The sequence below is a fragment of the Scyliorhinus canicula genome, chromosome 13 (genome assembly GCF_902713615.1).
Source record: "Scyliorhinus canicula chromosome 13, sScyCan1.1, whole genome shotgun sequence".
NCBI lineage: Eukaryota > Metazoa > Chordata > Chondrichthyes > Carcharhiniformes > Scyliorhinidae > Scyliorhinus > Scyliorhinus canicula.
The window spans coordinates 105,080,894-105,108,401 of NC_052158.1; the positions used below are offsets into that span (position 1 = coordinate 105,080,894).

General features: G+C 45.9%; 1 protein-coding gene across 14 annotated transcripts in view; it reads left to right on the forward strand.

The window, feature by feature from the left end:
• The window catches only part of nlgn1 (neuroligin 1), a 729,467-nt gene that overhangs the window by 202,490 nt on the left and 499,469 nt on the right, over positions 1-27,508 (forward strand). For 11 of the 14 annotated variants that reach the window (XM_038815189.1, XM_038815188.1, XM_038815190.1 and 8 more), the window contains 2 exons: positions 6,648-6,707; positions 9,103-9,252. In XM_038815189.1, the coding sequence (XP_038671117.1) occupies positions 6,648-6,707; positions 9,103-9,252 (210 nt within the window). The remainder of the gene's footprint in view (positions 1-6,647; positions 6,708-9,102; positions 9,253-27,508) is intronic. The other 3 variants (XM_038815194.1, XM_038815196.1, XM_038815197.1) reach the window with 1 other exon arrangement.

Here is a 27,508-nt window from a genome sequence, read left to right on the forward strand (position 1 = left end):
AGTCTTACAACGGCAGGTTAAAATCCAACAGGTTTGTTTTGAATCGCTAGCTTTCTGGTAAATGAGGAAGGAGCTGTGCTCCGAAAGCTAGTGATTTGAAACAAACCTGTTGGACTTTAACCTGGTTTCTAATTGGTAGAATGTTTCTGGTCCTCCAGGAATTGGTGCTGGGATCTTAGCTTTTCTTGATGTATGCTAATATCGAGACTGTGGTACAGGGCACAATTTCAAAATTTGCAGATGACAATGCCAGGTAACGGGTAGTCATAGTGTAAAAGATTAAGAAGGAATTGAGTTCTTAAAATGCGTCCAGGAGAACTTTTCAAGCCAGTACGTAGAAGAGTGGGGGCCGTCCTGGCTTTAATTTTGGGTACGGTGCTCTTACAGAGGGTCAGTGCAGATTTGATGGGCCGACTGGCCTCCTTCTGCACTGTAAAAATTCTTTAATCATATAATTTGGCCAGAGTGGACTGAGAGCAGACACTTTAAGGTAAATCTGTGACAGAGCAGTGGGACGCATTCAAGAAGGAAATGGGGAGAATACAGGGCCAACATGTTCCTATAAAGAAAAAGAATGTGACCAACAAATCCATTGAACCCTGAATATTGATGGATGTGTAACATTGGATAAAGAGAAAAAGGGATGCTTATGGCAGATATCGTTGGCTTAAAACAGCAGGAGTGTTAGACGAATATACAATGTGCAAGAAGAAACTTTAAAAGGAAATTAGGAGAGCCAAATGGGGACATGAAAGAATGCTAACAGGTAATATAAAGGAAAATCCTAAGTTTTACCCATGCTTTAATGTTAAAAAGATAACTAGAGGAAGAGTAGCACCCATTAAGGACCACCGTAATAATTTGTGTGTAGAAACAGATGCTGTAGGTAGGGTTCTAAAATTAATACTTTGTGTCAGTGTTCACTAGTGAGAGCAGCGATGTGGGTTAAGCAATCAGGGAGAAGGACTGTGATAAAATTAAAGAAATTGACATAGACAGAGAAGACTTTCTGTATAGTTTCGCACGAATAAAAGCAGCTAAATCTCCTGGGCCAGATGACATATATACCCAGGCTGTTGAGTGAGGCAAGAAAGAAAATAGCAGGTGTGCTGGCAATAATTTTCCATTCCTCTCTGACCACAGGAGAGGTGCCGGTTGGCTTTTGCATAGCCAATGTGATATAGTTATTCAAGCAGGGAAGCCCAGGCCAGTTGGTCTGACCTAAACTATTGGAAGTAATTCTGTGAGGCAGAATTAATTTGCATTTGGAGAGGCAAGGATTAATTAAGAACAGGCTGCATGGTTTTGTTAAGGGGAGGTCATGTCTGATCACCTGGATTTAATTTTTCAACAGGTGATCAGGTGTGTACATGAGGGCAATGCATTTGACATAGTCAACTTGGGACTTCAAAAAGGCTTTTGATAAGGGCCCACAGGGGACACTGATAGCGAAGGTAAGAGCCCAACGGATCCAAGGAAATTTGGACCCAAAATTGGCTGAGTGGCAAGAAGCAGAGGGTGATGGTTGAGGGGTGTTTATCTAACTGGGAACCTGTGTCCAGTGGGGTCCTGCAGGCATCAGTATTGGGCCCTTGCTGTTTGTGGTTTCTATGAATGATTTAGATTTGACTATAGGCAGGTTGATTAGTAGGCTCGCGGATGATACGAAAATTGGTAAAGTGGCAAATAGTCTTAGACTAGATTACAGCCTTAGATTACAGGAGGATATAGGCAGGCTGATCAGTGGGCAATGGAATTCAATCTGGATAAGTATGAGGTGATGCATTTAGGTGCACAAACAAGGCAAGGGAATACGTGACAAACGGCAGTTCTCTGGGAAGCACCAAGGATCAGTGGGTCCTTTTAAGTGCATGTACACTGGTCCCTTAAGTAGCAGGACAGGTGGATGCAGTGGTTAAAAAGACACATAGTATACTTGCCTTTATTAGCCAAGGCATAAAGCTTAAGAGCAGGGAGGTTATGTTAGAACTGTATGAAACATTGTTGAGGCCACAGCTAGATTATTGTGTGTAGTTCTGGAATCCATATTATAGGAGGGATACGATGATGCTGGAAGGGTGCAGAGGAGATTTACCAGGATATTGCTTGGGCTGGAGAGTTTGAGAGAGATTAGGTCAGCTAGTATTGTTTTCCTTGGAGCCGAGGAGACAAAGGTGTCATGTGATTCAGATGTATAAAATTATGAGGGGCATAGATAGAGTAAACAGGAAGAAACTTGTTCCCTTGGCGGATGAATTAATGACCAGGGGACATCGATAGGGGTGGTGAGGAAAATCGTTTTCACCCAGAGGGTGATGGAGTCAGGAACTCACTTCCTGAGATGGTCGTAGAAGTAGAGACCTTCATAACATTTAAGAAATATTTAGCTGTGCACTTATGGGCTAAGTGCTAGAAAATGGGATTAGAATAGTTAGGTGGTTGATTTTGATGGACACAGACACGTTGGAGCGAAAGGCCTACTCTGTGCTGTAGACCTATATGACTCAAGAAATCTGGAATTATTGTGAACTGTGAGGAGGATAATGTTAGACTTAAGAAGGACATAGATGGGCTGGTGGAATGGTTGGACACATGGCAGAGAGATTAGTTTTGGGAGAAGAGATTATTTTGATAGAAAGAACAAGAAGAAGCAATGTACAATAAAGGTACAATTTGAAAAGGGAAAGAGAGAGATCTTGTGCACAAATAATTTAAGGTGACCGGGTGGGTTGAAAAAACAATTAAAGCATATGGAATCTTGGGCTTTAAAATTGGTGCATACAGTATAACAGTAATAATTTAATAACCTTTATTGTCACAAGTAGGCATACATTAACACTACAGTGAAGTTACTGTGAAAAGCCCCGAGTTGCCTCATTCCGGCGCTTGTTCGGGTACCCCAGGGAGAATTCAGAATATCCAATTCACCTAACAGCACATTTTTCAAGACTTGTGGGAGGAAGCCGGAGCACCCGGAGGAAAACCATGCAGAAAGGGGGAAGAACGTGCAGACTCCACACAGACAGTGACCCAAGCTGGGAAGTGAACCTGGGACTCTGTGCTATCCATTGTGCTGCTGTGCTGCCCAAGGAGGTTATGATGACCCTGCATACTAATTTGGCCTCAACTGACATATTGTGTTCATTCTGGGCACTTATTAGGAAGGATGTGAAAGCATTGGAGAGAGGCAGAAAAGATTTACAAAGAAAATTCTAATGATGAACAATTTCAGCCCTGTGGATAGTTTGGAAAAAACTGGTGCTGCTCACCTTAGAGAAGAGAAGATTAAGAGGAGATTTGATAGAGGTATTCAACGTCTTCAAGGCCTCAACTGAATTGATAGGGAGACACTGTTCCTGTTAGTGGAAGGGTAGAGCTCCAGAGGATGTTAATTTAATATGATTAGTAAAAGAAGCAACACGAAAAATGTTTTCTGCAGCGAGTTGCTAGGATGTGGAATTCATTGCCTGAGAGTGTAGAGGAGTCAGATTAAATCAAACTCTTCACCTGAGGCACACAGTAGCAGTAGTGAGTGCAATCTACGTGATACATACTGCAGTAACTCACCAAGCTGCACTCTCAACCTCTTAACACCGAAAAGAACAATGGCAGAATGCATATGGGAACACCACCACTTACAAAGCCACTTGGGCAGCACGATGGCACAGTGGTTAGCATTGCTGCCTCAGCGGCAGACATCTGGGTTCAATTCCGGCATTGGGTGACTGTGTGGAGTTTGCAATTCTCATTGTGTCTCCATGTGTTTCCTCCGGGTGTCTCTTCCCACAGTCCAAAGATGTGCAGGATAGGTGGATTGGCCATGCTATTTGGCCCTTAATTTGTCCAAGGATGTGTACATTAGGTGGGGTTATGGGCACAGGGTGGGGGAGTGGGCCTAGGTATGGTGCTCTTTCAAAGGATTGGCGCAGGCTTGATGGGCCGAATTACCTCCTTCTGCTCTATAGGAATTCTATAATTCACATATCACTTCCACTTAGAAATACATTGCTGGGGTGGCACAGTGGTTTTTACAAGAATTTAATTGGAGCATTTCGTCGCCGGTGTAACAATGTTCACCACCCTCCAGTTCCTCAGACTGTGTCCTTCCCCTTCCGCCCTCCTTCTGGAATCACTGGTTCCTGACTGCCCCATGTTAGACGGGGGAGGAGGGGGTGAGGAAGGAACATTGACAAGAGGTGGGGGTCAACATTGTTGGAGTTGAGGGAGGGCGTGAATATCGTCAGGAAGTTGGATGAACACAGTCGGGAGTGAGGGAGGGATTTTAGCATTGTGGTGGGGTTTGATCATTGTCGGGGGGGACAGTGAGGGGAGATTGTGCAATGTTAGCATTGACATCTCCATTTGAAACAATGCAAGTCAAATGATCAAAAGACAGACATTAAGGTGTTCCTTTCATCATGAATAGAAAGGAGCTGGCAAAAGCTCCAGTGTGTAACGGTAATTGGGCAGATAATTCACAGTCAGTGTTGAGTGCTTCCTATCTGACTGGAAGACCTGAGCCATTGCATGCCAGGTATGTTGTTGAGTTGTTGATAATTATTTGTAGTTACATAACACCTAGGGTAATAAATGTGACACCTGACCTGATGTAGACTGGCAGCATTGTGCGCCCATCATAAACACATCTTAATTATGACTGCAGAGTAAGTTGAGCTGAAATTGTTCTATGCACAGTACTCAAAATTTTGATATCTTAAAAGCCTTTACAAAAAAGAAAGCATTTTGCATGATCAATAAATTGAGCTTTCAATTGTACATGTATTCCTTCAGCAAGTCAACTGTGATTTTAAATTCAAGACAGTGCAAGGAAAACCCTAATGGTTTGAAGATGATGCTCCTCGAAGGTCTTTGGGGAAAAATGATGGGCTAGTCACTTGCATTGCATACTTGTGTTATAATGTTTAAAACATTTTCTGACGACAATGTGACTCTTTCTCTCCCCTCCCCCACCTCCATAGCTTTTGGCATTTTTCATCATTGATCTCATTGACATTAGCAGCAAGAAATGTTCTTTTGATTTGTTGAATGAAGAATATTGATTGCTTTAACTTTGTATTGTGAAAAGTATCCACATTATCTTTTGGCAGAAAATCTTGTTATTAGGTAAAACAAACAATTGAGCCACTGCACATGGCACTTCAAAAAGTGACAATCTTTGTTCAGGATCTTGAACTTGATGTTTTGACAAAAAAGGAGGCACTTTTCTTATGGGTACCATGCAAGGGTCAAAGTTCAGATTCTAGAATTGCAAAAAAATTAAATATCTGTGAAAGGCTTTGCCAAGAAGAAAATACAAAATTCACAGCCCGAGTCTTTAAGATATGAATGATCTTATCATCCATGTTCATTACCCCTAATTGTGCTACTTTTCAATGCATGCAGAAACCATTGACACTTCCCCAGCATGAGCAGTAAAGTTCTTTGTTATTAGAAGGATTTGTGTATGATTGGTACTACTGTACTATAATTCTGGGAACATTGTGATTGTTCCTATTAGAGTTTGCATGACACTGAAATGCTTGTTAGCGATGTCTAGTACTGTATCCTGTTCTGGCTGCTAAAAGTTTACAAATGTTTTTCTTGTATCTCTAAATAGCACAACATGTGTGCATTTCTACAGTAATAAATTATTTTCCATTATCAGTTTTAGCTTTCCACTCAGCATAATCTAAAAATACATTTGATGTAAAGGGATGAAATTAATAATACTTTGGTTTGAGCCATCATGATTTAAAATTCAGAAGAACAGCTTCAACACATACATTCTATAAATAGGTATTATATATATTATTATCTCTTTTAAAATGCTGGTACTTGTATACCTCTCGAAGATATATAAATTATTTTGTTTTGAGAATTTTGGTTAACATTTTATTAATGCCAGGTCTATACTAATATATTGCCTCCTTGTACTTTACTGTAGATAAAACTTTTCAATCATTTCACTCCTAGTTAAATCAGAATTGTTGCAGTGTAAGTTTATGGTGTTAGGACATATCAAATGGGGATAATGACTTTGGAAAAAACTCCTGCCCAAGTTTATTTCTGATAATTGCCAACCAAAAGCAGAATTAATTCAAGTTAATGACTTAAAAAACCCTTCTTTGCATTGTGTCCCACATTTTTTTAAATCTCTGGAACAGCAATTTTTGCATTTTTTTGTACTCTGATCGGCATTCAAAAGTTATTCAAGAGCAAAATCCATTATTTCGGAATGAGATCTCTGGAAATGTTTTCCAGTGTAAAAGAGATTTGACACTTTTGAATATTGCAACCTGTGTAATGGGTTGATCAGTCGAATTATTAACAAAAGTGTTTTTAAGTTTTTTTTTCTCTTCTCTTGAAATGGTGGGTATACTGACGGTGTTACTTTTTGTAATTGGTGCATAATTCTTCCGATACAACATGATTGAAAAGCTTACGTTGTTCTTAAATATAAAATGTGTTTTACGATTTTTATCTTTTTATGCATTTTAAGATACTTTGTGCTGTTGCCATTTTTTAAAACGCATTTTACATTTCAATTTTTCAAGAAATGTTTTGAAACAATATTTTCTAGATTTTCTGAAGTCATGTATGTTCTTGAATTCTCTTTTTTCCTCTATTTTCTTCATTTTTAATCCTAGGTCCCCTTGCAAAGAAACAGGCTGATGATTTAGGTGATAATGATGGCGCAGAAGATGAAGGTATTTTTTGCCGCCAAACCAATATGCATGACAATGACTGTCTAAATTTTTCGTCCCTCCTGAAGTACATTTTTAGTGCATTTTTGAAGTGCATATTTTTAGCACTTAGTTTTCAGCCTTTTTGTCTTATTGTTTATTAATGACATTTTATCATTTTTTACTTGAATGCTTTAAAATTATTCCTCAGTACGTGACTGCAGCAAGTTAGAAAAATAATGCCTCTACAAAGCATTTTCAAAAGTCTTTTTTAAGCTCTTGTTTATGTTGACATAATTGTAGGTACTTTAAACATGGTATCAGTTCAGAAATAATATGACCTAATATATTGAAGAGAAATTATCTTTCTATTAATGTCAATGCATGCCTTCAAATAATTTATTTGCATTTTGCAGATACCACATAGCAAACCAGGTGCATTTGGTCATTCCTTAAGTTATGTCACAGCCACATATTAATTAACATATCTGTGCCACATTAGTCTTCACAAAGGCCTGATAAATTCAAATTTAAATGCTTCTCAAGCAAATGTTTTTGCATATCATAGAATCAGAGAATTTACAGTGCAGAAGGAGGCCATTCGGCCCATCATCTCTGCACCGGCCCTCGGAAAGAGCATTCCATTTAAGCCTACACTTTCAACCTATCCCTGTAACCCAGTAACCCCACCTAACCTTTTTGGACACTAAGGGCAATTTAGCATGGCCAATCCACCTAACCTGCACATCTTTGGACTGTGGGAGGAAACGGGAGCACCCGGAGGAAAACCACACAGACACTGGGAGAACGTGCAGACTCCGCACAGATAGTGACCCAAGCCGGGAATCGAACCTGGGACCCTGGAGCTGTGAAGTAACTGTGCTAACCACTGTGCTGCCATGTTGTCCATTTGCTGGAAAGATTGGAATGTGTATTTGGAACGTTACATGTACTACATGCACTAAGAAGTTTAGATTTTGTACCATGATGTTAACATAATAAATGTTGCAGTCTGTCTTTGCAATAACTTTCAGATATGTAAATTCCAATGTAATTGTAGTTCTGGCTTCTAGCATTGTGCCCTTATAAGACACATATACATGAAGATCAGGAACACTATATATATCACACTAGGATTTACTATAATAGATTTCAGTTGTAATGGTCCATGTGGTTAAAAAAATTTTCAACTATCAGGACTCGTACGTGAATGGCCATTCAAGGGAGATACCATGTAGGATTATAAACACTCCTTTGCCATCCAGCTTGAAGACACCACTCTTTCCTGATTCCTTCGTAACTGTTGCAATGTGGACAATATAATGGTTTATTTCTTATCTGAATAATCACCCCTGTCGTACCTCGTCTGTTCTTGATTTTCCCTTTTCTCCAGCACTTTAACTTCTTTCACCAGCTGGAAGTGAGTTATAAACAGTGGCGCGTGTGCACTTGACCCACACTGTGGTTGCAAGTGCAACTGTTCCTGATGCTGATGGCAAAAGCTCTGCAATCTAGGTAGAGAAATGGTTGCATTTACAGAGAAATCAAACCCTTTCACACACAACACCAATTAGCTTTCCATAATCCAGAATAAATCAGACCACAAAAATGTACAAAATGAATAGGCAATAAGTTTCCCAGTGTTGTATTGGGAGGGGACACACCACAAAGATGTGCTGGGGCATACCTGTTGGAAGTTGCCATGTAGGTTTACATGGCAATTTCCCAGACATGCAAACTTAACTTTGGGCAATTTCCCTGCATTGGGAACCATCCGACTGGTTTACACCAATAGTGGAGGCTGGCCTAGCTCACTTAGCTAGACAGCTGGTTCATGATGTGTTGAATGGCCTTCTGTACTGTATGTTCTAAGGCCAGCAGCGCGGGTTCAATTCCTGTACTGGTTGAGGTTATTCATGAAGGCCCTGCCTTCTCATCCTTTCCCCTCGCCTGAGGTGTGGTGATTCTCTGATTAAATCACCACCAGTCTACTCCCCCTCAAAGGGGAAAGCAGCATATGGCCATCTGGGACTATGGCAACTTTACCTTACCTTAATTGTAAGCATTATTTTAGTAGATTGTTATCTAATTTGGTTTGGAGCATTATTGCTGAAAATAAAATAAACAAATAAGAAATATTTTTTAATAAGAATTTTTTTAGTGAAGAGTACAACCTGATTGGACTGTCTGCTCATTAGCGGCATATTGAATCATTTCGCCAGCGCCTAAAATCCACTGTATTCCACTGCTCAAAAAAAATTGAACAGATTATTGCAATGAGGCAATTAACTATAAACGTTTGCTTGAGAAACTTAATGCATCGTTTTTAAAAATCCTCTAACTCAAATTTATTGTTAACAAACTGAGCATTGCCATCATTGCTGGTTCCAGACCTTTTCAACTGCATGTTATTTTTCAGATATTCGTGATAGTGGACCCAAACCTGTTATGGTCTTCATCCATGGTGGATCATACATGGAAGGCACAGGAAATATACTTGATGGAAGTGTGCTGGCAAGTTACGGCAATGTTATAGTCATCACTGTCAACTACCGGCTTGGTGTTTTAGGTAAGACCATGCTTCTTGTGTAATTCAGGTCCATAATTTGTTCAAATTCTTTGGTAAATGGCATTTCTATTCTCTGTTAAGCATATGATTTCTGTATTTAAACTATATCTAAAATATATTATCAACATGATGAAATGTGAGACTTGTGGTCATAATGCCTGGATTTTCACTCGGATCAACTTTGATGTCACCACAGTAAAGTTAATAATTCACATCGATAAAGTGACAGCCGTAGTTACTGAGCAGTGTAATGCACTCGAACACCTTACTCTTTTCTCTAAAAATCTCGGTTTCAATCCACACCAGTTAGCTGGGTTGAGGTTTTTTCTGAAAGTTGTAACAGTCCTCCAAAGTAAAGTTGTTGGTTCCTATTGGAGGCAAGATGACTGAACGTTTAAGATTTAAAATTGCCATAGTTGTCACTGCCTCACCTATCAAACTCTGAGTAGTAATAAATAGGCAACTCAGTAGCACAAAGGGACTGCTGTTCTGAGCTTGGGATTTGAACATGTTATATATGTGAAACTTGCAATATCTGTACTCTTGATATTTCTAGTCTACAAAGGTCAGCAATTAAGCAATGGACGTGTGGTTTATAATAACAGTAGCCGTAATTTGTATTTGTACTGGAACTGCAACAAATTTGGTTGTACAGATCTGATCATAATTTGAACAAGTAATTTGTGTGAATAGAAATTTGATTGCTCTGACTTGAGAACAAACCTTTGTCACAGATTGCAAACCGTTTCTTAGTTGTATAATATGCAGCGGTATGTGGTGTACAATTGAATGCCTGGATTTGTCATCGAGCAATTCTAACATCTTTGTACCAGTCAGAACAAAACTGGTGTTAAAAAATGACGTTAAAACAGCAGGTAAAGGATGAACATAGAGATGATTTCTTTGATTGATATTAACAGCAAAATGAATATTCTCAAGTCTTTAACTTTGCTGTCTCCTTATGACAAAGAAACAGTTTCACACCCTTTGCTTTAAACTGTAATATCTCCAGCAGCAGTGTAATATCTCTTGTAGCAGTGTAAATGTAAAATAATCAGACATTTTATGGAATCAGATAGGTACTTCCATCAGTCATATATTATGTGAAGGAAGTAGTACATATATATGTAAATATATAACAGTATGTAAATGTATAAAATATATGTAAGTGTGTATATAGGCTTAATTTGTATAGAACCAGAAATGTTGAGTTTTGCAGAATAAGGCTGTCTACGGAGACCACTGAAAAACATTATGGGCAGAACCCGAATGGGAGTGCCACCTTCATTTCCAGTACTTCCCATTTTTGCCTTTGGGATGGAAGAAGCATGCTGTGAATCTCACCGATTGGAAAACCAAACTCAGCAGGGCCATTTGAAATTGGTGCCAACTTCAAACTGACTCCATTTTCGTTTTTGCAAGGGCCTGCGCCACTGTGAGTCATAAATTTATGGAGTAGATATAGACACTATATCTACTATATATAGACACTGTATGTATATATATATATATATATATATATATATATATATATAAGGACAGAAATGGCCTGGTTAAGTGTCCATGATCTGAAATGTTTTAAATATCTAAGACTTTAGACATGACAAAAAGCAGACTGAAGCTGTTCAACAAAACTATTCGGGGCTGCTTTGGTTGCCATGCCATATGGTGCAGCTTGGGAAAAATTATAATCTACTTTTGTAGTTTCAATAGAGTTCTTTGTTGACATCTACAAATGACTATTACTGCAGATCAAAGCATCAATTGCCATAGCTATAAAAGCATTTTTATCAGCTGGGGTAGGGGTCACATTTTGATTGATTGTTTAAGGAGGCTATTAAGAGATTATATGTCTTTGATATGGTTACTGAAAAAAGTTTGCTATTATAGCAGATTGAACACTTAAGGGGATTTGAAATCTTTAAATATGTTTCATGAATGGGAGTTTTTTTCAGGATCATGTGTTTATGAGTGAGAGTCTTACTAGATTGTTAGAAGTTTATCTTTTGTTATTTTGCACATAGTTGCTGATGTCCTCCCATGATGGATACTAGGCAAGTGATTGTGGAGGTTCTATGGGGGTATGAGGACATATGGGATTTCAGAGGACAGTGGGAAAACAGGATGTGAGTTGGCATAAAGGGAGCTTGGGGAGTGGATAGTTTTGTGAGGGGGTGAGGACTACAGGGTTTTAAAGTTTCTAAAACAACTGGACAAAATCCCAGAAATTCAAGGCAGGCCTTCCAACCAGCCCTCCTTGTGACTCGCTCTCCCCCATGACTACTGATGATCTGCTTCTGGGGTCGGCGCATAAGACTCAATTTGGCCTCCCCAGAGCAAAAATTGGGTGTAACATGCACCTTTTGAGGCAGGTCTGCTGAGTCAAGAAATTTCCTGTCTTGAGCTACCCGCTTCAAGTAGCGAAAATGCAGCCCTTAGTTATTGTTGATTAGGAGCCATGCAGGCTCTTATGACACTGTGTTTTGTTCAATAAAGCACTATTTTCTTGGCTTAACACTTCAGCTTCCCTCACAAGGACATAACCATTCACTGTAGTTAATAGGATTCTCAATTTACCTATCCATTTTCGCTGTTATAGAGTTTCATAGAATTTACAGTGCAGAAGGAGGCCATTCGGCCCATCGAGTCCACACTGGCTCTTGGAAAGAGCACCCTACCCAAGCCTACACCCTATCCCCATAACCCAGTAACCCCACCCAACACCTAAGGGCAATTTTGGACACTAAGGGCAATTTAGCATAGGCAATCCACCTAACCTGCACATCTTTGGACTGTGGGAGAAAACCGGAGCACCCGGAGGAAACCCACGCACACACTGGGAGAACGTGCAAACTCTGCACAGACCGTGACCCAAGTCGGGAATCGAACCTGGGACCCTGGAGCTGTGAAGCAGTTGCGCTAACCACTATGCTACCGTGCTGGCAAGGGTCCGGAGGGACATCCCTATGCAGAAACTCCTCTATCCTCAATCACTCTGTTTTCAGGTCCCTTACCCATCCCCTCACTCATTCTGCTGTGGCCGCCTAGTGGTAATATTGCAGGTTGGTGTGGGGAGGGCCAGACCTCATATGCTTCTCTTCATCTGCAGGACGTTTTTGGGGTACTTGGATTCTATCCCCCCCCCTGCCACACACACACACACATATATACATATATGTATATATATATATATATACACATATATATATTTACACACACGCGGCACACACACACGTGGAACCTGGGCAGTACGTTCATTTTGATCGTAGCCGCTCTCCTTGCCAGCGGGCAGTGCGCATGTGTCTCGCCTCTGCAGATCCTTCTGTACCTCCTACACCAGACTTGTCGGGTTCCATTTGTGGATCCATGTCCCATCATGGGCACTTTCGATCCCCAGGTGGTGGACGTATTTTAGGCTTGTTCAAATGTCAGTCCCTCCAGGTTAACCCCTCTTCCCTGCATGTTCACTGGAAAGATTTCACTTTTGATCATCTTCAGTTTGTAGCCCAAGAAGGTTCCAAATTCTTTGGGGATCTTCATGACCTCCTCCATGCTGCTTTGGGGATCCGAGATGCAGAAGAGCAGGTCAACCCTATAGAGTGAGACTCTGTGCTCTGTATCCACTCTCTGGATCCCCTTCCAACTTATGCGCCGTTCTGAGGGCAACCGCCAGTGGTTTGATTGCCAGGGCGAATAGAAGCGGGGACAGTAGGCATCCCTACCTTGTGCTCCGGTGCAACTGGATGTATTTAGAGCTGGTGGTGTTGGTCCGCCTGCTTGCTGTGGCAGCGGTATATAGAGGTTTCACCCAGGCGGCGAACCTTGCTCTGAGTCCAAAGCATTCCAGTACCTCTATAAGTACTTCCTTTTCTGCGTCCTAGGAGATGATCACCTCTGGTGTTTTCTCTCCAGGGCGGGGGGTGGGAGGTCATTATCACATTCAGCATGTGCCTGATGTTCAATGTCAGCTGTCTACCCTTTACAACCCATCTAATCCTCTGCAACCACCTCTGGTACTCAATTTTCCAGTCGCTTGGCCAGGATTTTGCCCATCATTTTCACGTCTACATTGCAGCAGCGAAATGTCTTTCTTAGGAATCAGCAAGATTGAGGCTTGTGCGAATGTTGGTGACCAGCATGCCCCGGCTAGGGAGTCTGTGAACGTGTCCCGCAGGTTTGGGACCAGTGCTCGCATGAATTTTTTATTGACATCCACCAGTAATCCATCTGGTCCTGGGACCTTCCCTGACTGAAGGGAGTTAATGCTCTCCATTATTTCTTCCAGTTCTGATTGTGCTTCCTCCATGATTGGCATGTTCAGTCCATTGAAGAACTGCTTCATCATTGAGTCCCTTTTGAGATGTTCGGAAGTGAACAATCCTGGTGGAAGGTCTTGAATGCTTCATTGACCTTTTCCGGCTCGGTTACCAGTCTGCCATTGTTGCCCCTAATCTGAACTATTTCCCTTGTGGCTGCCTGCTTTTTCAGCTGGTGATCCAGCAGGCGGCTGGCTTTGTCCCCGTGTTGCAAGAAGTTCCCCAGTATTTGGTGGAGCTGGTGCATTGGCTTCCTAGTGGAGAGCAAGTCAAAGTCCATTTGTAGCTTTTTCTTCTCCGCCAGAAGCTCTATGGTCGGGGGGGGGGGGGGGGGGGGGGGGGGGGGGTGGCATTGAGAATGGCCCATCCCCAACCTTGCATCAATGTGTGGAGCATGATCAAAATTGCTAAGTATTTCACTCCGACTATCCCTGAAAGCACCATTTCCCGACTACAAAGAAGTCAATGAGCGAGTGTATCTGGGAGAAGAAGGAGAACCCGCCCCTCCCAAGATTAGTCAGTGGTATCTATGTCGGGGATTTCCACCATGATCTTCTTTATAAACTACAAGTCAGCCCAGTTGGGAGCATACACGTTGATCAGGACCACTGGTGCCCCATCCAGGACACCGTTGACCACGGTGTACCATTCCCCAGGGCCCATATCTGTCCTTGTCGCTGTGAACATGGTCCTCTTATTTAGTACTATGGCTACCCCCTAACTCTTGTCCCGTAGCATGAATGGTACGTCCATCCAACCCAGCACTTTCTTACCCACAGTGAGCCTTTCTCTCTCAGATGCGTCTCTGGGAGGAAGATGCTGGATCTTTTCACTCAGCTGTTAAGTCCCCTGACGTTCCAGGTGAATATTCTGATGGGGGGAGGGGGGGTGGTTTTGACCTCGCTCTCCTACGGAATCAACTATACTTGACTTGAGGATGCACCTCTGCACTCGGGGGTTTCCCTTTGTTTGGGGACCCCCCATAGTGATTATCTGTGGTGCCATTTTGTTTCCTGTCACCAGATATAGCCTATTGTAGCCAGCCTAGAGCCCTACCCCCACACCGTTTACCTCCCGAGTTAACCCCTCGCTGGTGGTATGTATCCCCCTCGCCTCCCGGGCCCCCTATGGGAGATGTGCTGCGGCGCGCCCCCCCACCTCACTTGGGCCTCCTTGTGCTAGCTTTCCCACTAGTGAGGTGGCCCCCCCCTCCTAATAATAATTATAATTATTATAATTATAATTATAAAGGGCCTCACGGTAGCATGGTGGTTAGCATCAATGCTTCACAGCTCCAGGGTCCCAGGTTCGATTCCCGGCTGGGTCACTGTCTGTGTGGAGTCTGCACGTCCTCCCCGTGTGTGCGTGGGTTTCCTCCGGGTGCTCCGGTTTCCTCCCACAGTCCAAAGATGTGCGGGTTAGGTGGATTGGCCATGCTAAATTGCCCGTAGTGTAAGGTTAATGGGGGGGATTGTTGGGATATGGGTTACGTGGGTTTAAGTGGGGTGATCATTGCTCGGCACAACATTGAGGGCCGAAGGGCCTGTTCTGTGCTGTACTGTTCTATGTTCTATGTTCTATAATAATCGCTTATTGTCACAAGTAAGCTTCAATGAAGTTACTGTGAAAAGCCCAGAGTCACCACATTCCGGTGTCTGTTCGGGGAGGCCGGTAGGGGAATTGAACCATGCTGCTGCCTTGTTCTACATTACAAGCCAGCTATTTAGCCCACTGTGCTAAACCAGCCCCTCCTGGGTTCGGTTTTAAACCTATCCTTCACCTGCTACTCTTTTTATCTTCCTCACCCTCTCCTGCGCTCCACTGCTCTCTCTCCTTCTTTCCTCTGTTTGGCTCCCAGATTCAGAGCGAGGCAGTACGGTCTTGCGCAAAGTGTCTCAGATAATTTCAGCGCTTTTGGGTGATCTTTTCACCGCTGCCTTGCTTGCTGTCTTCCCAGCCTGTTCTCCTGGACAAATTTGTCTGCATCCACAGAGGTCGTGAAATAATGCTTCCTGCCCAAACCCATAGTTTGGCCGGGTACAGCATCCCAAACTTCATCTTGCTTTTGTACAGAGCCGCCTTAGCTCTGCTCTACTCCGCTCAGCGTTTGGCCAGGTCTTCCCCAATGTCCTGGTAAATCCAGATCTGGTGCCCTTCCCAATTGCAGGGCTTTGTTTGTCTGGCCCAGCACAGGATTCTTTCCAGGTCCTGGTACCCGTGCTTTTTTGGAATTATCGCCCTCGGCTGCACCGTGGCCTTGGGTTTTGGCCGTATTGACCTGATGGTTCTGTCTATCTCTGGCGGGTTGGAAAAGCTGCCCCCTCCCAACAGGTTTCCCAGCATCTATGCCACGTAGTCCGTGGAATCCTTGCCTTTGGTTCCCTCCGCCAGGCCCACTATTCTTAGATTTTGCGCCATGACCTGTTCTGCCGGTCCTCTATTTTCCCCTTTAGACTTGCTTGTGTCTAGGGTGACAATCCGGTTGCTATGATCCATTGAGGCTCTTTCAAATTCCTTGATAGTGTTCCCTAAGCCTCCAGTTGTTTCTCTGCCTTGTCCATGCTCACCTGCATGGTGGCCAGGGCCTCCGTGACCGCCAACCTGACCACTTTAATATCTGTCTTAATCTCTTTCCTTGAGCTCCTTCAGCCCTCCTGTGAGGAACTTCCTCCATCCACCCTCCAGTGAAGGAGAGCACCGTGCGGCTTGTTGGTCCCCCTCGCTCTGGTGTGGCCGGCGTTCCTTCGCTTTGTCCATCATCTTGATCACTCCCCTCTTTTAGCTTCTGCCACGTTTTGTCTCTTTGCAGTCTCTGGAGCTACTGTTGTTGGGTATCGTATCTTGTGATGCTGTTGAATAGGGTTTTTTATCCATGTTCTAGCAGGCTATTGTGGGTAATAGAGCCTAATTTCGGGTTCTTGAAGAGCCACATTCTGTGCGCCTGCTCAGCACGTCCTCATCACCGGAAGCAAGTCCCATCCCTTTTTTCATATTTTGGCATGCATTGAGGATTGGCTAATAATAATAAAAATAACAATAATAATCGATTATTGTCATGAGTAGGCTTCAATGAAGTTACTGTGAAAAGCCTTTAGTCGCCACATTCTGGCGCCTGTTCGGGGAGGCCAGCAGGCTGTGACTAGTGGGTTATTGCAAGAATCAGTACTTGGGGCCCCAGCAGTTTACAATCAATGGGCAAAATTCTCTGCAGACCGTCGTAACGCCGATTTCCGGCGAGCAAAATTGGTGTAGATGACTCCGGCGTGGGGGCCTTCTTTTAGGCAGCTTTTCTCCGTTCCCGGAGGGGCCAGCAGCGGACTGACGCGATACGCGTCAGTTTCACCAGCTGCGGAAGTGGTGAGACCCCGGCGTTTGGGGGGGGGGGGGGAGGAGAGGAGGAGGAGGAGAGAGACAGCCCGGCGTTTGGGGGGGGGAGGAGGAGGAGGAGAGAGACAGACCGGCATTTTTTGGGGGGGGGAGGAGGAGGAGAGAGACAGCCCGGCATTTGTGGGGGGGGGGAGGAGGAGAGAGACAGACCGGCATTTTGGGGGGGGGGGGAGGAGAGAGACAGACCCGGGATTTGGGGGGGGGGGGGGGAGGAGAGAGACAGACCAGGCATTGGGGGGGGGAGGAGGAGGAGAGAGACAGACCGGCATTTGGGGGGGGGAGGAGGAGGAGAGAGACAGCCCGGCATTTGGGGGGGGGGGGGAGGAGGAGAGAGACAGACCGGCATTTTGGGGGGGGGGGGGGAGGAGAGAGACAGACCCGGCATTTGGGGGGGGGGGGGGGGGGGGGGAGGAGAGAGACAGACCAGGCATTGGGGGGGGGGAGGAGGAGGAGAGAGACAGACCGGCATTTGGGGGGGGGGGGGGAGGAGAGAGACAGACCGGCATTTTGGGGGGGGGGGGGAGGGAGGAGAGAGACAGACCCGGCATTTGGGGGGGGGGGGGGGAGGAGAGAGACAGACCAGGCATTGGGGGGGGGGAGGAGGAGGAGAGAGACAGACCGGCATTTGGGGGGGGGGAGGAGGAGGAGCGAGACAGACCGGCATTTTGGGGGGGGGGGGGAGGAGAGAGACATACCAGCATTTTGGGGGGGGGGGGAGGAGGAGAGAGACAGACCCGGCATTTGGGGGGGGGGGGGGAGGAGGGAGACAGACCCGGCATTGGGGGGGGGGGGGGGGGAGGAGGAGAGAGACAGACCGGCATTTGGGGGGGGGGGGAGGAGGAGAGAGACAGACCCGGCGTTGGGGGGTTTGCGGCGTTGAGTTGAGAGGAGGGGGGGGGGGGTTGCGGCGTTGAGTTGGGGGGGGGGTTGCGGTGTTGAGTTGAGAGAGGGGGGCGGCGTTGGAGGGGGGGCGGTGTTGGAGGGGGGTAGGGGGGGTGAAGGGGGTAGGGGTGGTGAGGGGGGGCTGGGGTAGGGGCAGCGGCGTGCAGAGGAGGGGGGCGACGGATGCCCGGGGCCAACGCACCGTCGCCCCCCCCCTCTGCACGCCGCTGCCCCTACCCCAACCCCTTCCCCTCACCACCCCTACCCCCTTCACCACCCCTACCCCACTCCAACGCCGCACCCCCCCCCACTAACGCCGCACCCCCCCCCACTAACGGAGGAAGGAGGGGGGGGAGGAGGAAGGAAGGGGGGAGGAGGAAGGATGGGGGGGGAGGAAGGATAGGGGGGAGGAGGGAGGGGGGAGGAGGAGGGAGGGGGGGAGGAGGAAGGAGGGGGGGAAGGAAGGAAGGGGGGGAGGAAGGAAGGAAGGGGGGGAGGAAGGAAGGAAGGAAGGGGAAGGAGGAAGGAAGGGGGGGAGGAGGAAGGAAGGGGGGGGAGGAGGAGAGGGGGGGGGGGTGTGTGGGTACCGGCCTTCAGAGGGAGGGGGACGGGGTGTGGGTACCGGCGTTGAGGGAGGGGGGGACCCGGCGTTGAGAGGGGGGGGGACCCGGCGTTGAGAGGGGGGGGACCCGGCGTTGAGAGGGGGGGGACCCGGCGGTGAGAGGGGGGGGACCCGGCGTTGAGAGGGGTGGGACCCGGCGTTGAGAGGGGTGGGACCCGCCGTTGAGGGGGGTGGGTTGCGGCGATGAGGGGGGGTTGCGGCGTTGAGGGTGGGGGGTTGCGGCGTTGCGAGAGATGGGGGGCGGTGTTGGAGGGGGGTAGGGGTGGTGGGGAGGGGGATAGGGGTGGTGGGGAGGGGGGTAGGGGTGGTGGGGGGGGGGGTAGGGGCGTTGGAGGGAGGTAGGGGTGGTGAGGGGGGGGTAGTTGGGGTAGGGGGCAGCGGCGTACAGAGGGGGGGGCGACGGTGTGTTGGCCCCGGGCATCCGTCGCCCCCCCCTCTCTGCACGCCGCTGCCCCCAAACCCCCGACACTGAACGGCGTCAACCATCATCAATGGTTGACGCCGTTTTAAAGCAACTGTGATTTTCGCCGACGTGACCCGTGGCCACGTCGGCGGGACTTCGGCCCATCCGGGCCGGAGATTTGTGGAAACAAAAATATAATGAAATCCCGCCGGCGCCAGCTGTTTTCAGAGGCTGCCGGCGGGATTTGCACAGCGCCGGTTTTTGGCCGGTCAGAGAATTAAAAACCCTGCGGGAGCGGGATTAACGCCGCTGCCGGCCGATTCTCCGACCCTGCGTGGGGTCGGAGAATTTCGCCCAATATCAATACTTTAACTGTGGAGACTGAATGTAACATTTTCAAGTTTCTGACAAAACTAGGGTGGGAATATAGATTGTGAAGTGAATGCAGAGGCTTCAAGAGGATTTGGACAGGCTTAGTGAGTCGGCAGATGGAATACAATGTGGAAAAGTGTGAGGCTTTTTGCTTTTGTAGGCGGAAAGGAGGTGTAAAGTACTTAAATGGTGAGAAATTGAGAAGTGGTGATGAGCAAAAGAACCTGGGTGTTCTTGTTCATGAGTCACTCATAGCAAACAAGCAGGTGCAGCACGTAATTAACAAGGCAAATAGCATGTTGCCCTTTATCGCAAGAAGGTACAGGAGTAAAAATATCTTGCTTCAATCATACAGCACCTTGGTTAGACTGCACCAGGAGTATTGTGTAGTTTTTGTCCTTCACTAAGATGTATATACTTGCCGTAAGATGGAGTGCAGCAGAAGTTCAGCAGACTAATTCCTGGGATTTTGGGACTGTCCTATGAGACACCAAGGAGACAGGGCCTGTATTCTCTAGAGTTTTGAAGAATGAGAGGTGATCTAATTGAACTTAATCAATTCTTAAAAGGGCAGGACAAGGTAGATGCAGAAAGGTTGTTTTCCCTGTGCGGGGTTCTACAGTAAGTGGACACAGTCTCCGAATAAGGGGCAAGCCATTTAGGACTAATTGAAGAGGAATTCCGGCACTAAAGAGGCAAATGAATCCATGGAATTCTCTAGCCCAGAGGACTGTGGAAGCTCAGTCATTGAGCATGTTCAAGACTGACGTCGATAAATCTCTTGAGTACTAACTGCATCAAGGGGTATGGGGGTAGCGCGGCAAAGTGGCAATTGTCGCTTTTTTTTAATAAATATTTTTCTTAGAATTTTCCAGTTTTAAAAATTTAATCGTTAGACCTAAAACACAGAATTTACAGAATGTGATGGTTCTTATGCAGATAATCCAACTAGGGAAGGGCAGTACTGGATCTGGTATTGGGGAATTAACCTAGACAGGTGGTTGAGGTTTCAGGAGGGGAACGTTTTGGAGTAGTGACCACTTGCGTTTTAGGGTACTTTTGGATAAGGATGAGGATGACCCTTTGGTTAAGGTGCTAAACTGGGGAAAGGCAAATTGCAGTAATATTATCCAGGAATTGCAGAATTTGGATTGGGTGCGTCTGTTGGAGGGTAAATCAACATCAGACATGTGGGAGTCTTTCAAGCGACAGTTGATTAGGATTCAGGAAAGTCACGTGCCTGAGAGAATGAAGGATAAATGTGGGAAGTTTAGGGAGCCTTGGATAATGAGGGATATTGTGAACCTCGTCAAAAAGAAAAAGGAGGCTTTTGTATGGTCTAAAAGGGTGGGTACAGCCAAAACCCTTGAGGCGTATAAAGAAAGTAGTTAGGTACTTGAGTGCGAAATTAGGATGGGTCATGAAAAGTCGTTGGCTGATAGAATTAAGGTGAATCCCAAAGCTTTTTATTAATATGTAAAAAGCAAGAGGGTGGCCAGGGAAATGATTGAACAACTTAAAGACACTGGGGAGGGGGGGAAATCTATGTGTTGAGCCAGAGGAAATGTGTGAGGTACTAAATGAATACTTTGTATCAGTGTTCACCATAGAAAAGGACTTTATGTAAGATGATTCCTGGGTTGGGTGTGTTACAAGTCTGCGTCATATTGACATCCAAAAGGAGGAGGTATTGGGTGTTTTAAAAGACATTAAGATATATAAGTCTCCTGGGTCAGATGGGAGTTACCCCAAAATACTGAGGGAAACACGGGAGGACATTGCTGGGGCCTTGACTGACATCTTTGTATCCTCATGAGCTGCAGGTGAGATCCCAGAGGACTGCAGAATAGTTAATGTGGTACCGCTGTTTAAGAACGGTAGTAGGGATAATCCAGGAAACTATAGGCCTCACATCGGTAGTAGGTAAATTATTGTAGAGAATTCTCAGGGTCAGGATTTGTACCCATTTGGAAACAAATGGATTAATTACCGATAGACAACATGATTTTGTGAAGTGGAGGTCGTGCCTCACTAACTTTATCAAGGTTTTTGAGGAGACTTATCTATCTTACTGTCTTTTAAAACACCCAATACCTCCTCCTTTTGGATGTCAACATGACCCAGACTATCCACACACCCTATCCAAGAATCATTTTCCACATATTCCTTTTCTTTGGTGACTGGTCAGTAATTCCACCAGACTGGCCAGATTCCATTTATCTGGATCCTCGGGTAGCAGAATTTGTTTTGGGCTAGTTTGAATGGTAGACCTTCCAGCTCCATCCCTCCCCAGTTCGGGTTCATCAGGAATATCTTGCTCTTGCCCCGGTTGAGTTTGTCGCCCGAGAAGGCCCCGAATTCTTCCAGGAGCTTCATGATCTTCTTCAAGCCGTTCCGTGGGTCTGAGATGTAGAGGAGCAGATCATCCCTATAGCGTAAGACTCTGTTCACTGACTCCTCATCGGATACCCTTCCAGCCTTTCGTGTCGCACAGCATGATTGCCACGGGTTCAATTGCCAGAGCAAACAGGATCAGGGACAGTGTGCAACTGGAGGTATTCAGAGGTGTTGGTCTGAACACTCGCCTTGGGAGCGTTATACAGGGGTTTCACCCATGAGTTGAACACCGTCCCTCACCCAAACTGCTCCAGTACCTCAATAAGGTACTTCCATTCAACTCTGTCGATAGCTTTTCCTGCATGCAGACGATCACCTCTGGTGTTCTCTCCCTGAATGGGGTTAGTACACATTCAACAGCCGTCTGATGTTCGCAGTTAGCTGTCTACTCTTGACAAAATCTGTCTAGTCCTCTGCGACCACTTCTGGTACACAGTACTCCGATCTCTTGGCCAGGACTCATGCAAATACTTTTGCATCTACGTTAGCAGCGAAATGGGTCTGTATGATTTGCACTCCGTCGGGTCTTTCTCTTTTTTGGATATCAGCGATATGGTGGCCGCGTTGGCGTAGGAGACAAGGAGCCCCTCGCTAGCAAACCTGCGAACATCTCCCATAGGTGTGGGGCCAGAGCTGGTGAAATTTTTTTATAGAAAACCGCCGGGGACCCATTGGTTGGAGTCGATGCTCACAATGATCTCTCCCAGTCCTATTATTGCTACCAGTTCCCTCCGCCTATCGTCCCGCATGACTGGCAAATTCCAGTCCATCGAGGAACTGTTTCATCCCGGAGTCCCTATTGAGGGGCTTAGAGACGGAGTTGGCGCACTGCTTTTTTGGTGGATAGCAGGTTAAAGTCCATTTGACGCTTTTTCCTCTCCGCCAGAAGCTCTACGTTCGGAGCCTCAGGGTATTTTCTGTCAACCTCCAGAATTGAGTTGATCAGTTGTTGCCTAGCCGCCATCTCTTCCCTATCTCTAAGAACCATGTAGGTTATAATCTCTCCGCGAATCACTGACTTCTGTGCCTTCCAGAAAGTGGGAGGTGAGACTTCCGGATTCTAGTTGTTAGTGATGCACTCATCAAGAGCCTGTGATATTTTCTAGCAGAAGGCCTTGTCGGCCAAGAGGTACGTGACAACCTCCAAGCGGGGTGTCGGGCACGGCCCGCCTTCAACATCACATCCATGCAATGTGGAGCATGGTCGGAGATGACTATCGCAGAGGATTCCACTCTTACTATTTCTGGAAGCACCGATTTCCCCACTGCAAATAAGTCGATACTGGTATATACCTTATGCATCGGTGAGAAGAGCGAGAATTCCTTCTCACCAGGGTGTAGGAACTGGCCATGGGTCCATTGCCCCCATCTGCTCCATGAATGCTCCCAGTTCCCTGGCCATGCCTGTCTTTTTCCCTGTTTTGGGGTTTGATCGGTCCGTTAGTGGGTTCTGTACACAATACAAAGTCGCCTCCCATGATCAGTCGGTGTGTGTCGATGTCGGTGATTTCCGCTATGGTCTTTTTTATGAAATCCGTGAAGTCCCAGTTGAGCGCGTAAACGTTTGCCAAGACTATTGATGCTCCGTCTAGGGCACCGCTGAGCATGACGTACCGACCCCCCCCAGGGTCCTTGACCGTCCTTGTCGCCATAAACACCATCCTCTTACTAATCAGTATTGCTATCCCCCCCCAGCCCTTGTCCCGGAACATGAATGGTACGTCTGTCCCACCCAGCCCTTCCTTACCCGCAGTCAGTCCTTCTCCCTCAGGTGCGTCTCTTGAAGGAAGACTGTTGGCTTTCAAATTTCTCAAAGGGGTGAAGACTCTGAATCTTTTCACTGGGTCGTTGAGTCCCCTAACATTCCAGGTGACAATCCTGATGGGGGATTTTGTCCCCCGTTCCTGCAGGATCAACCATACTTAACTGGTGGGCACGCCCCTGAACTTCGAGCTTTCTCTTTGTTAGGGGACCATTGAAAATGGCCACGGTTCCCGTTCTCACCATGAGCCCAGTCCCCTGCTCTCCAGGGTTTCCCTTTGCCCAGGGGGCACTCAACATGGCTGCCAACTGTGTACACCATGTGGGTGAGCCCCTGTGCTCCAGAGCTTCCATTTGCCATCTTGTACCCTCAACCTGCACCTTACCTGTTGAAACTAATCTGAGAACCATCCCTTTCTTCTTCCCATGTTCATCTCGTGTTCCCCCCCCCCCCCCCCCCCCTACACTCCCCCTCCCTCTGTGCACTCTGTCATATCTGGCGGGTTGGGAAAGCTGTCCCTCCTAACTAGGTTGCCCAGCATTTGAGCCACATAGCCCATCGGGTCTCTGCCCTCGATCCCCTTTGACGATCCGGATATACTGGCGTCGGGACCTGATCTCCTGGTCCTTGACTTTTCCTTTCCCTTCAATCTCCCGTAGGCTGCTACCAACCTTTTGATCTCAGCCTGCAGAGTGACAATCCTCTTGCTCTGGTCCGTCGACATCTTCGGGGGGGCGGGGGCCGGGGGGGGGCGGTGGCCGGGGGGGGGGGGGGGGGGGGGGGGTGTGTGGCGGCGGGGGCAGGGGGGGCGGGGTGGGGGGGGGTGCGGGGGCGGCGGGGGCCGGGGGCAGGGGGGGGGGGCGGTGCGGGGGGGCGGGGGGCGGGGACGGTGGGTTGGGGGTGGCGGGGGGGGGGGTCCACCCACTGTTCGGGCCCTTTTCCTCCGCCCCTGCCATATCTGCGACCTCTTGAACTCCCGTTTGCTGGTATGTTCTTTCCCTTTCTTAATTGAGGATGGGATGCTACCAGATTTTCAGTATAATTTTGATTTAAAGGAGCCTATTTGGCTATGTTCTGGAGGAGAATCACCTGATGTGCGTCTGCTCAACACATCACTGTCACAGAGAGCAGGTTTGAGTAGCTGAATGGCCTACTCTTGCTCCAATATTTCTCAACAGACATAAATTGCTTGATGTGAAGAGGGTTGCTGAGTGCAGGTAGAAAACTCCCATCACAGTAATAATAATCTTTATTGTCACAAGTAGGCTTTACATTAACACTGCAATGAAGTTACTGTGAAAAGCCTCTAGTTGCCACATTCCGGCGCCTGTTCAGGTACCCAGAGGGAGAATTCAGAATGTCCAAATTACCGCACAGCACATCTTTTGGGACTTGTGGGAGGAAACCGGAGCACCCAGAGGAAACCCACGCAGACGAGGGGAACGTGCAGAGTCTACACAGACAGTGACCCAAGCCGAAATCGAACCAGGGACTCTGGAGCTGTGAAGCAACAGTGCTACCCACTGTACTACTGTGCTGCCCTAGACCCCCTCTCATTGGGATTTAAAGGTCCATAGTAAATACGTCAGAGCCCCAGTATAATTGGATATGGCAGAAGGTATTTGGCATTCCCAAGTGGAAAGTGGGCTTTCCAAACTCCTCCACACCAGGAATTTTGGGGCCAGGCTGTTTTGCAGATGTTGGGTTCACAGCAGCAATGACATCATCAAAAGATGGACACAACTATGAGTGAAATTTGGTTCTTTTGTTTCATGATTTTGTAGATTTGAGAAATGATGCCATTTGCCAAGAAGGCAATTTTTTAGATTGCCAATACACGCTGTGCTGACTGGATGTGTGCAGCAATGTATTATTTGCTTAAGCCTGAATTATTTATTATTTATCTGCCTGAAGTGGCATCAGTTATTTGCAATAATATTTTGTTGTCTATATTTGATTTGAAATACAGCGCTCCTTTTGTCTGAAGTTAACAGAAAAATATATAGAAATACATTGCTTAGTATTTCCGGGCATGAACTTCAACTTTCAGCAGCACCTGTTAGGTGAAGGAGCTGCAGTAAAATATTTCAACAATATTGCTATTAAAAGGGGTATAGGAGGTTTGAGAAGTTGGCAAATGGCAAAACTTGGCTTTAAAAGATCAAGTTTTTGCCCTCCTGTCCATCAGTGATCACAGAAGTGTTATCTTTCAATGCCAAGCATGTGCCTGCAAAGAAAATGTGTGTATTTCAGGAGCAGATCTTGTAGAAAACTTTTAATTACTGAACACAGTTGGACTACGACAGCTTTCTAAAATTAGAACTGAAATATTTTCTGGTAATGAAGGACACTTCAAGATTATGTCAACCTGATTGAACTGGTCTGTCCAGCTTCATCATGTTTTCCATTTCTGCCATAGCCGTGAAATCCTGAATAATTACAGGTGTTTTTCTTTTCAGTTTTATAACTTTTTAGATTTTTTTTCCAAACTCCAACTTTGTTTTGTAGTTATCTAGCATGATATAGTTTCTACCAAAGAATCCTAAAAACGTTGCTGTTTTGGATGGGTCAAAATCAACAACACTGAAGATCACATTGATCACTATTAGATCTTGTGGTTCATTTCACTAGATTTGTAGCTGATGTTCGTGAAGTTGCCCTGTGCTTAGTTTGAGAATCTAAATGGCAGGTATCGATACGGCCACTGCCATGAGTTTTAAAAGTACAATTTTTAAATATTTGATTAAAAATGTTCATGTGTGCAAAAAGAATTAGTCTGAAATTGGCATTATGAATCCAAATATATACTGTTACCCCATGACGTTTTGGAAATAGACTAAAGATTGAATGAAAAGAAAACAATCTGTACCATCCAATTGCTCTGTTGCACTTTATAAATGGTCCGTTCTATGTAATAACTCATTGTGGTTTGTTTTCGGCATAAAAGATTTGCGAGAAGTACAATTTTTTTTTAGCTCTTTCCAGCTGTATACAAGTCAATGATACTACCTGTTATCCAGCTTGGTCAACATTCATTGTTTTAATTGTGCCAGCAATTATCAGCAGCAGAGTACCCACATACGAAGTAGAACACCAGGGTTTTAAAATTAATAATAGAATAAGGAGCAGGATAAAAATTACTTTGTTCACACAATGATAATGACTCTAAATTCAAATATCTTGCCTGAGCATATGCCTTTAATTACAGAGGTTTTGAGTATTCCGGCACTGTGCCACAGCCTATGGCTTAATTGATGCTGATGACTTAACCTCTTTCAATTAAGACTATGGCTTATCCTCCATGATTTGCAATGGAAATGATTCAAATGGTTAAGGGTTTTCAATCACTATTTTACTTGAAGTGTTGAAAGCTTAAGCTAATCAGGAAGAATGCATTAAGTTTTCATGGATATTTCATAGAATTTACAGTGCAGAAGGAGGCCATTCGGCCCATCGAGTCTGCACCAGCTCTTGGAAAGAGCACCCTACCCAAGGTTAACACCTCCACCCTATCCCCACAACCCATTAACCCCACCCAACACTAAGGGCAATTTTGGACACTAAGGGCAATTTATCATGTCCAATCCACCTAACCTGCACATCTTTTGGACTGTGGGAGGAAACTGGAGCACCCGGAGGAAACCGGAGCACCCGGAGGAAACCCATGCACACACTGGGAGGATGTGCAGACTCCGCACAGACAGTGACCCAAGCCGGAATCGAACCTGGGACCCTGGAGCTGTGAACCGATCGTGCTATCCACAATGCTACCGTGCTGCCCAGTGCATGATAAGGGACTACATTTGATTCCTCTTTGAGATATTGGGTGTCATTTTCAACTATCATGCCATTTTTCACACGGAAAACCAGGTTTCTCCGAGAGGGAAATCAGCTGAGGAATTTGCCCGCCTGTTACAATTATTATGCAGGCCTTTAAATAGGCATTCCAAAACACCTGCTTCATTGAGATCCGAAGCCGATTGTGGGATCCCAGTTACAATTTTAATGAAATGGGCAAAATAGGCAAAGTGAATAACTTGTTCCAGTTTTTTCCAGACATTGAGTGGCTTACAATATATATTAATGACTTGGAGGAAAGAAGGGAATGCACTTTA